The 11,160-nt window shown below is 56.4% G+C and overlaps 1 protein-coding gene across 1 annotated transcript in view; it reads left to right on the top strand.

The window, feature by feature from the left end:
• Positions 1-3,471: 3,471 nt before the first annotated feature.
• CUNH8orf82 (chromosome unknown C8orf82 homolog) overlaps positions 3,472-11,160 on the top strand; it is a 49,413-nt gene continuing 41,724 nt past the window's right edge. The window contains exons 1-2 of the mRNA XM_073543253.1: positions 3,472-3,664; positions 3,743-3,791. Coding sequence (XP_073399354.1) covers positions 3,515-3,664; positions 3,743-3,791 — 199 coding nt within the window. The 5' untranslated portion in view covers positions 3,472-3,514. The remainder of the gene's footprint in view (positions 3,665-3,742; positions 3,792-11,160) is intronic.

The following is an 11,160-nucleotide window of genomic DNA, read 5'->3' as shown; positions in this document are numbered from 1 at the left end:
TCGGGTGATTACTGCACCTGACGGTTCCTGCACCGGGCGATTACTGCACCCGGCGGTTCCTGCACCGGGCGATTACTGCACCTGACGGTTCCTGCACCGGGCGATTACTGCACCTGACGGTTCCTGCACCGGGCGATTACTGCACCTGATGGTTCTTGCACCGGGCGATTACTGCACCTGACGGTTCTTGCACCGGGCGATTAGTGCAGCGGGCGATTACTGCACCTGACGGTTCCTGCAGCGGGCGATTACTGCACCTGACGGTTGCTGCACCGGGTGATTACTGCACCTGACGGTTCCTGCACCGGGCGATTACTGCACCTGACGGTTCCTGCAGCGGGCGATTACTGCACCTGACGGTTCCTGCACCGGGCGATTACTGCACCTGACGGTTCCTGCACCGGGCGATTACTGCACCTGACGGCTCCTGCACCGGGCGATTACTGCACCCGGCGGTTCCTGCACCGGGCGATTACTGCACCTGACGGTTCCTGCACCGGTCGATTACTGCACCTGACGGTTCCTGCACCGGGCGATTACTGCACCTGACGGTTCTTGCACCGGGCGATTACTGCACCTGACGGTTCTTGCACCGGGCGATTAGTGCAGCGGGCGATTACTGCACCTGACGGTTCCTGCAGCGGGCGATTACTGCACCTGACGGTTGCTGCACCGGGTGATTACTGCACCTGACGGTTCCTGCACCGGGCGATTACTGCACCTGACGGTTCCTGCAGCGGGCGATTACTGCACCTGACGGTGCCTGCACCGGGCGATTACTGCACCTGACGGTTCCTGCACCGGGCGATTACTGCACCTGACGGTTCCTGCACCGGGCGATTACTGCACCTGACGGTTCCTGCACTGGGCGATTACTGCACCTGACGGTTCCTGCACTGGGCGATTGCTGCACCTGACGGTTACTGCACCGGGCGATTACTGCACCTGACGATAACTGCTCCTGACGGTTACTGCACCTGACGGTTCCTGCACCGGGCGATTACTGCACCTGACGGTTCCTGCACCGGGCGATTACTGCACCTGACGGTTCCTGCACTGGGCGATTACTGCACCTGACGGTTCCTGCTCCGGCCGATTGCTGCACCTGACGGTTCCTGCACCGGGCGATTACTGCACCTGACGATAACTGCTCCTGACGGTTACTGCACTGGGCGATAACTGCACCTGGTGAATACTGCACCTGACGGAACCTGCACCGGGCGATAACTGCTCCTGGCGGTTCCTGCACCAGGTGACTACTGCACCTGACGGTTCCTGCACTGGGCGATTACTGCACCTGACGGCTCCTGCACTGGGCGATTACTGCACCTGACGGCTCCTGCACTGGGCGATTACTGCACCTGACGGCTCCTGCACTGGGCGATTACTGCACCTGACGGCTCCTGCACTGGGCGATTACTGCACCTGACGGTTCCTGCACCGGGCGATTACTGCACCTGACGGTTCCTGCACCGGGCGATAACTGCACCTGACGGTTCCTGCACCGGGGGGATTACTGCACCTGACGGCTCCTGCACTGGGCGATTACTGAACCTGACGGTTCCTGCACCGGGCGATTACTGCACCTGACGGTTCCTGCACCGGGCGATAACTGCACCTGACGGTTCCTGCACCGGGTGATTACTGCACCCGGCGGTTCCTGCACCGGGCGATAACTGCACCTGACGGTTCCTGCACCGGGCGATTACTGAACCTGACGGTTCCTGCACCGGGGGGATTACTGCACCTGACGGCTCCTGCACTGGGCGATTACTGAACCTGACGGTTCCTGCACCGGGCGATTACTGCACCTGACGGTTCCTGCACCGGGCGATAACTGCACCTGACGGTTCCTGCACCGGGCGATAACTGCACCTGACGGTTCCTGCACCGGGCGATTACTGAACCTGACGGTTCCTGCAGCGGTGATTTTTGTGATGGCTTCTGGCTCTGGCCTCCCCTGCTGCCATGTTGCCCCTGGCGCGGGGGATCGGCACATTCTGCGCTGACAGACGCCTTTAACCCCTTAATGTCCAATGATGGACACAGTCCGTCATCAGACATCTCCCCTGCTTTGATGAGGGCTCCGGCGCTGAGCCCGCATCAAAGCTGGGACATGTCAGCTGTTAAGAACAGCTGACATGTGCCCGCAATAGGCGCGAGCGGAATTGCCACCCGCGCCTATTAACTAGTTAAATCCCACTGTCAAAGCTGACAGCGGGCATTTAAATAGTATTTCCGGCCGCTGGGCCGGAAGTGAGCTCATCGCCGACCCCGTCACGTGATCGGGGGTCGGCGTCATGTTGCCTGGAGAACCAGAAGTCTCTGAGACTTCTATGGTTGCTCCAGGCATATGGCTTTCAGCGCCACCCGGTGGTCGGCGCTGAAAGCACAGCAGTAAATCTGCTACATATGGGCGATCTGCTCATCGCCCATATGTAGCAGAGCCGATCGGGTTGCACATGCTTGTAGCCTCCTATGGAGGCTATTGAACCATGCGAAAAGTAAAAAAAAAAAAAAAGTTTAAAAATAAAAAAAATGTAAAAAACTTAAAAGTTCAAAACACCCGCCTTTTGCCCCAATCAAAATAAAACAGTAAAAAAAAACCCCACATACACATATTAGGTATCGCCGCGTTCAGAATCGCCCGATCTATCAATAAAAAAAAAGCATTAACCCGATCGCTAAACGGCGTAGTGGGAAAAAAAATTCAAAACGCCAGAATTACATTTTTTTGGTCGCCGAGACATTGCATTAAAATGCAATAACGGGTCATTAAAAACGTCAGTCCGGCACGGAAAAAATGAGCCCTCACCCGACCCCAGATCATGAAAAATGGAGACGCTACGGGTCTCGGAAAATTGCACAATTTTTTTTTTATTTTAGCGAACTCTGGATTTTTTTTTCACCACTTAGATAAAAAAGAACCTAAACGTGTTTGGTGTCTGTGAACTCCTAATGCCCGGGAGAATCAGAATGACCAGGCAGGTTTAGCATCTAGCGAACCGAGCAAAAAACAAGTGGGGGATTGCACTTTTTTGGCAATTTCAAAGCACTTGGAATTTGTTTCCCGTTTTCGAGTACACGACATGGTAAAACCAATGATGTCGTTCAAAAGTACAACTCGTCCCGCAAACAACAAGCCCTCACATGGCCATATACACGGAAAAGTAAAAAAAGTTATGGCTGTGGAAAGAAGGGGAGCGAAAAACGAAAATGCAAAACCAAAACTACCCCTGGTCACTAAGGCCTGTCTCACAACCGGGTTTTGCTTCAGTTTTAAAATGGCGGATTTTTGACAGATTTAAAAAAAACTGATGTGTGAAACAGGCCTTAAGGGGTTAACTGCATAGGACACATTACACCACACACGTGTCCCTGTCCCCGGGAGGGGCGGCAATGCGTCCAGCACTTCCGGCCCCCTCAGGCGGATCCTTTCTTCCGTGCCCTTGTTTCCGGCGGTGCCCGGAAGTGACGGCCCCGGTTTCCATAGTGACCCTGCGGCCGCCCTACCATGTCCTGCGGCGTGCTGCGGCTCCTGCTCTGCCGGCTATCCCCGCCCCCGGCCCTCAGGGGCCCCCGCAGGAGCCTCCATTATGTCCAGGGCCAAAACCCCGACCCCCAGACGAGGGAGTACTTCTACTACATCGACCACCAGGGACAGGTGCGAGCGCGGGGCCCCTGGCTGTAGAGCCCAGAGCTGTGATCGGCTGCAGCGTGATCTCTTCTCTTTATTTTCCAGCTCTTCCTGGATGACGCCAAAGTGAAGAATTTCATCACCTGCTTCAAAGGTACAAGATGGAAATGTGGCGGCGCCGCCGCCTGGTGGAGGAGGCGGGAATCACCGGCCATTATCAGTATGAGGGCCAATCCAAGAGTGACCGAGGGGGGGACCGGAGCAAACCAAGAGTGACAGAGGGGGGAGCAGACCAAACCAAGAGTGACCGAGGGGGGGACCGGAGCAAACCGAGAGTGACCGAGGGGGGGACCGGAGCAAACCAAGAGTGACAGAGGGGGGAGCGGGCCAATCCAAGAGTGACAGAGGGGGGGACCGGAGCAAACCAAGAGTGACCGGGGGGGGACCGGAGCAAACCAAGAGTGACCGAGGGGGGGACCGGAGCAAACCAAGAGTGACCGAGGGGGGTGACCGGAGCCCACCAAGAGTGACCGAGGGGGGGACCGGAGCAAACCGAGAGTGACCGAGGGGGGAGCGGGCCAAACCAAGAGTGACAAGGGGGACTGGACCAAGCCAAGAGTGACCAAGGGGGGGACCGGAGCAAACAGAGAGTGACCGAGGGGGGGACCGGAGCAAACAGAGAGTGACCGAGGGGGGGACCGGAGCAAACAGAGAGTGACCGAGGGGGGGACCGGAGCAAACCAAGAGTGACCGAGGGGGGTGACCGGAGCCCACCAAGAGTGACCGAGGGGGGGACCGGAGCAAACCAAGAGTGACAGAGGGGGAAGCGGGCCAAACCAAGAGTGACCGAGGGGGGGACCGGAGCAAACCGAGAGTGACCGAGGGGGGGACCGGAGCAAACCAAGAGTGACCGAGGGGGGGACCGGAGCAAACCAAGAGTGACAGAGGGGGGACCGGAGTGACCGAGGGGGGACCGGAGTGACCGAGGGGGGGACCGGAGCAAACCGAGAGTGACCGGGGGGGGACCGGAGCAAACCAAGAGTGACCGAGGGGGGGACCGGAGCAAACCAAGAGTGACCGAGGGGGGACCGGAGTGACCGAGGGGGGACCGGAGTGACCGAGGGGGGACCGGAGTGACCGAGGGGGGACCGGAGTGACCGAGGGGGGGACCGGAGCAAACCGAGAGTGACCGAGGGGGGGACCGGAGCAAACCGAGAGTGACCGAGGGGGGAGCGGGCCAAACCAAGAGTGACAAGGGGGACTGGACCAAGCCAAGAGTGACAGAGGGGGGGACAGGGCAAACCGAGAGTGACCGTGGGGGGGACCGGGCCAAACCAAGAGTGACAGAGGGAGGACCGGAGCAAACCAAGAGTGGCAGATGGGGGGAACCGGACTAAACCAAGACAGACAGACGGGGGGACCGGAGCAAACCAAGAGTGACAGAGTGGAGGACCGGAGCAAACCGAGAGTGACAGAGTGGAGGACCGGAGCAAACCGAGAGTGACAGAGTGGAGGACCGGAGCAAACCGAGAGTGACAGAGTGGAGGACCGGAGCAAACCGAGAGTGACAGAGTGGAGGACCGGAGCAAACCGAGAGTGACAGAGGGGGGGACCGGAGCAAACCGAGAGTGACAGAGGGGGGGACCGGAGCAAACCGAGAGTGACAGAGGGGGGACGGGAGCAAACCGAGAGTGACAGGTGGGACTGCAACAAACCAAGAGTGACAGATGGGGGGCGGAGCAAACCAAGAGTGACCGAGGGGGGGATCGGGCCAAACCAAGAGTGACAGGGGGGACTGGACCAAACCAAGAGTGACCGTGGTGGGGACTGGGCCAAACCAAGAGTGACAGAGGGGGGACCGGAGCAAACCAAGAGTGGCAGACGGGGGGGGGGGGGGCACCGGTCAAAACCAAGAGTGACAGAGGGGGAGACCGGGTCAAACTAGGCGTGATAGAGGGGGAGACCGGGCCAAACCAAGAGTGACCGAGGGGGGGGAACGGGCCAAACCAAGAGTGACGGGGGGGACCGGAGCAAATTAAGAGTGGCAGACGGGGGGGGGGCGGAGCAAACCAAGAGTGGCAGACGGGGGGGGGACCGGAGCAAACCAAGAGTGGCAGACGGGGGGGGGACCGGAGCAAACCAAGAGTGGCAGATGGGGGGGACCAGACCAAACCAAGAGTGACTGAGGGTAGGAGGGGACCTGACCAAACCAAGAGAGTGAGAGAGGAAGACCAGACCAAACCAAGACAGAGGAAGAGGGGAGGACGCGACCAAACCAGGAGTGGCAGAGGGGAGAGGGCCCGGAACAAACTAATAGTGTCAGAGGGATTGAGTCTGGCCCCGCAGGCTTCCAGTCTACAGGATGGTGGGGAAGGAGCCAGCAGGTTGGGGGTGGTGTCAGCTCTGGTGGTGGTGTGGAGGAGGCGGATGTGGTGGTTGTCGTGAGGTAGAGGAGTCGGGGCCCCAGGACTGAGCCTTGAGGGACTCTTGACAGAGAGGATGATGAGGAGGAGACAGTGTGGGAGACACTCAATGTGTGGACACTGCAGTATGTTGAGATCCAGGACAGTGCGAGGTCTGTGAAACCCTCCTGTGTCTGGTGAATGATGTCCTTATTGTCCGCTAACGTCCCCTCTGTAATGTAACGTTCTGCCGTGTGTGCCGAGCTGGAGAAAGACTATTATTATTATCATTATAGTATTGATGGAGACAAGCAGCCTGTGCAGTGTCAGGCTTCAGCCACCAGGGGGCACTTGGCATGACCTGTGTTATCAGTGCCCGGTGTGAGGATCGGCCATCGTCCCCTTCCTGACTGTATACACAGACCATGCAGGCTGGATATACTGGCGATTGCCTTGTCGGGCTGTGTACCACCACACACTCTCTGATTTCTCCTTTATACTTTATGTAGCTCTCTATATATAGGAGACATCCCGGGGGGACAGCAGACAATAGGTTAATCACTGGGTGATGAGCAAGATGTGTGCCGCTCTCAGAGGATGGACGGCACGTATACATGGTTACAAACCCTCAGCTGTGTGAGCAGGGTGGGCTGACATCAGTCATAATCTGGATGTTGGTCCTGGATTAGGAAAAAAAAAGAAAGCTCTGCGTCCTTGTTCTCAGATACAGCGCCCCCTCCTGACGGACGGTGGATGTCAGACAACACCGTGGATCGTTGGTAATAAAATGTATATTTTAATCCTGAGCGCCCCTTTATGGCCAAGGTCATGTGCTGCAGTAACCCCTGTGTAGGAGGGACCTGACCTTCTGTTCATCCTTAGCTCTTTGGTGCATCACTAGAAAGACAGTAAGAAGCCTCTAAATCCACAGCAACAGGCAGAAGATGAGACAATAAAACAGTGACGAGAAGGCAGCAAGTCAAGAAATCAGATGTGTGCTGGGAGTTGTAGTCTGGCAGCGCACTGTATGGGACGTCACATGACCGTAGTCGCTGGGAGAACTGCAGTGAGGACTGCGGGAAATTCTATCCACCTGACGTCTGAAAATCTGGCACCCGTTATCAGAATACAGGGTGGAAAGTGGGACAAATCTGCAGGAAATATGAAGACAATGTTTTCTCTACAATGTGCAGTGGAAGAAGGGATGACATGCAGTGCAGAGGTGACAGGGGGGAAGGGATGGCATGCAGTGCAGAAGTGACAGTGGGGGAGGGGTGACATGCAGTGCAGAGGTGACAGCGGGGAAGGGATGACATGCAGTGCAGAAGTGACAGTGGGGGAGGGGTGACATGCAGTGCAGAGGTGACAGCGGGGAAGGGATGACATGCAGTGCAGAAGTGACAGTGGGGGAGGGGTGACATGCAGTGTAGAGGTAACAGTGAGGGAGGGATGACATGCAGTGCCGAGGTGACAATGGGGAAAGGGGTACATGCAGTGCAGAGGTGACAGCGGGGAAGGGATGGCATGCAGTGCAGAGGTAACAGGAATGAATGACATTCAGTGCCGAGGTGACAATGGGGAAGGGATGACATGCGGTGCAGAGGTAACAGTGAGGAAGGGATGACATGCAGTGCCGAGGTGACAATGGGGAAAGGGGTACATGCAGTTCAGAGGTGACAATGGGGAAAGGGGTACATGCAGCGCAGAGGTAACAGGAAGGAATGACATGCAGTGCCGAGGTGACAATGGGGAAGGGATGACAAGCAGTGCAGAGGTAACAGTGAGGAAGGGATGACATGCAGTGCAGAGGTGACAGTGGGGGAGGGATGACATGCAGTGCTGAGGTGACAACGGGGAAGGGATGACATGCAGTGCAGAGGTAACAGTGAGGAAGGAATGACATGCAGTGCAGAGGTGACAACGGGGAAGGGATGACATGCTGTGCAGAGGTAACAGTGAGGAAGGGATGACATGCAGTGCAGAGGTGACAGTGAGGAAGGAATGACATGCAGTGCTGAGGTGACAACGGGGAAGGGATGACATGCAGTTCAGAGGTAACAGTGAGGAAGGAATGACATGCAGTGCTGAGGTGACAATGGGGAAGGGATGACAAGCAGTGCAGAGGTAACAGTGAGGAAGGGATGACATGCAGTGCAGAGGTGACAGTGGGGGAGGGATGACATGCAGTGCTGAGGTGACAACGGGGAAGGGATGACATGCAGTGCAGAGGTAACAGTGAGGAAGGAATGACATGCAGTGCAGAGGTGACAACGGGGAAGGGATGACATGCTGTGCAGAGGTAACAGTGAGGAAGGGATGACATGCAGTGCAGAGGTGACAGGAAGGAATGACATGCAGTGCTGAGGTGACAACGGGGAAGGGATGACATGCAGTTCAGAGGTAACAGTGAGGAAGGAATGACATGCAGTGCTGAGGTGACAATGGGGAAGGGATGACAAGCAGTGCAGAGGTAACAGTGAGGAAGGGATGACATGCAGTGCAGAGGTGACAGTGAGGAAGGAATGGCATACAGTGCTGAGGTGACAACGGGGAAGGGATGACATGCAGTGCAGAGGTAACAGTGAGGAAGGAATGACATGCAGTGCAGAGGTGACAACGGGGAAAGGATGACGTGCTGTGCAGAGGTAACAGTGAGGAAGGGATGACATGCAGTGCAGAGGTAACAGTGAGGGAGGGATGACATGCAGTGCTGAGGTGACAGTGAGGAAGGAATGACATGCAGTGCTGAGGTGACAACGGGGAAGGGATGACATGCAGTGCAGAGGTAACAGTGAGGAAGGAATGACATGCAGTGCTGAGGTGACAATGGGGAAGGGATGACAAGCAGTGCAGAGGTAACAGTGAGGAAGGGATGACATGCAGTGCAGAGGTGACAGTGAGGAAGGAATGGCATGCAGTGCTGAGGTGACAACGGGGAAGGGATGACATGCAGTGCAGAGGTAACAGTGAGGAAGGAATGACATGCAGTGCAGAGGTGACAACGGAGAAGGGATGACATGCTGTGCAGAGGTAACAGTGAGGGAGGGATGACATGCAGTGCCGAGGTGACAATGGGGAAAGGGGTACATGCAGTGCAGAGGTAATAGGAAGGAATGACATGCAGTGCCGAGGTGACAATGGGGAAGGGATGACAAGCAGTGCAGAGGTAACAGTGAGGAAGGGATGACATGCAGTGCAGAGGTGACAGTGAGGAAGGAATGACATGCAGTGCAGAGGTGTCAACGGGGAAGGGATGACATGCTGTGCAGAGGTAACAGTGAGGAAGGGATGACATGCAGTGCAGAGGTGACAATGGGGAAGGGGTGACAAGCAGTGCAGAGGTAACCGTGAGGAAGGAATGACATGCAGTGCCGAGGTGACAACGGGGAAGGGATGACAAGCAGTGCAGAGGTGACAGTGAGGAAGGAATGACATGCATTGCCGGGATGATATGGAGTGCAGAGGAAGGGATGGCAAGCAGTGAGAGGTGACAACAGGGGAAGGGATGACATGCAGTGCAGAGGTAACAGTGAGGAAGGAATGACATGCAGTGCCGAGGTGACAATGGGGAAGGGATGACAAGCAGTGCAGAGGTAACAGTGAGGAAGGAATGACATGCAGTGCCGAGGTGACAACGGGGAAGGGATGACAAGCAGTGCAGAGGTGACAGTGAGGAAGGAATGACATGCATTGCCGAGGTGACAACGGGGAAGGGATGACATGCAGTGCAGAGTTGACAACGGGGAAGGGATGACAAGCAGTGCAGAGTTGACAACGGGGGGAAGGGATGACATGCAGTGCCGAGGTAATAGTGAGGAAGGAATGACATGCAGTGCCGAGGTGACAATGAGGAAGGGATGACGTGCAGAGGTGACAACGGGGGAAAGGATGACATGCAGCGCAGAGGTGACAGTGAGGAAGGGATGACATGCAGTGCAGAGGTGACAGTGAGGAAGGGATGACATGCAGTGCAGAGGTGACAGTGAGGAAGGAATGACATGCAGTGCTGAGGTGACAACGGGGAAGGGATGACATGCAGTGCCGAGGTGACAACGGGGAAGGGATGACATGCAGTGCAGAGGTAACAGTGAGGAAGGGATGACATGCAGTGCAGAGGTGACAACGGGGAAGGGATGACATGCAGTGCAGAGGTGACAACGGGGAAGGGATGACATGCAGTGCAGAGGTGACAGTGAAGAAAGAATGACATGCAGTGTTGAGGTGACAATGGGGGAAGGGATGACATGCAGTGCAGAGGTAAGTGAGGAAGGGATGACATGCAGTGCAGAGGAAGGGATGACATGCAGTGCAGAGGTGACAACAGGGGAAGGGATGACATGCAGTGCAGAGGTAAGTGAGGAAGGAATGACATGCAGTGCCGAGGTGACAACGGGGAAGGGATGACATGCAGTGCAGAGGTGACAGCGGGGGAGGGGTGACAAGCAGTGCAGAGTTGACAACGGGGGGGAAGGGATGACATGCAGTGCCGAGGTAATAGTGAGGAAGGAATGACATGCAGTGCCGAGGTGACAATGGGGAAGGGATGACATGCAGTGCAGAGGTGACAACGGGGGAAAGGATGACATGCAGTGCAGAGGTAACAGTGAGGAAGGGATGACATGCAGTGCCGAGGTGACAATGGGGAAGGGATGACATGCAGTGCAGAGGTGACAGTGAGGAAGGGAAGACATGCAGTGCAGAGGTGACAACGGGGAAGGGATGACATGCAATGCAGAGGTGACAATGGGGGAAGGGATGACATGCAGTGCAGAGGTAACAGTGAGGAGGGGATGACATGCAGTGCCGAGGTGACAATGGGGAAGGGATGACATGCAGTGCAGAGGTGACAACGGGGGAAGGGATGACACGCAGTGCCGAAATAACTGAGGAAGGGATGACATGCAGTGCAGAGGTGACAATGGGGTAAGGGATGACATGCAGTGCAGAGGTAACAGTGAGGAAGGGATGACATGCAGTGCCGAGGTGACAATGGGGAAGGGGTGACATGCACTGCCGAGGTGACAGTGAGGAAGGGAAGACATGCAGTGCAGAGGTGACAATGGGGGAAGGGATGACATGCAGTGCAGAGGTAACCGTGAGGAAGGGATGGCATGCAGTGCC

The sequence above is a fragment of the Dendrobates tinctorius genome, unplaced genomic scaffold (assembly GCF_039654945.1).
Source record: "Dendrobates tinctorius isolate UK_male_01 unplaced genomic scaffold, ASM3965494v1 ptg000130l, whole genome shotgun sequence".
Lineage (NCBI taxonomy): Eukaryota > Metazoa > Chordata > Amphibia > Anura > Dendrobatidae > Dendrobates > Dendrobates tinctorius.
This window is presented reverse-complemented; position numbering and strand designations above follow the sequence as displayed.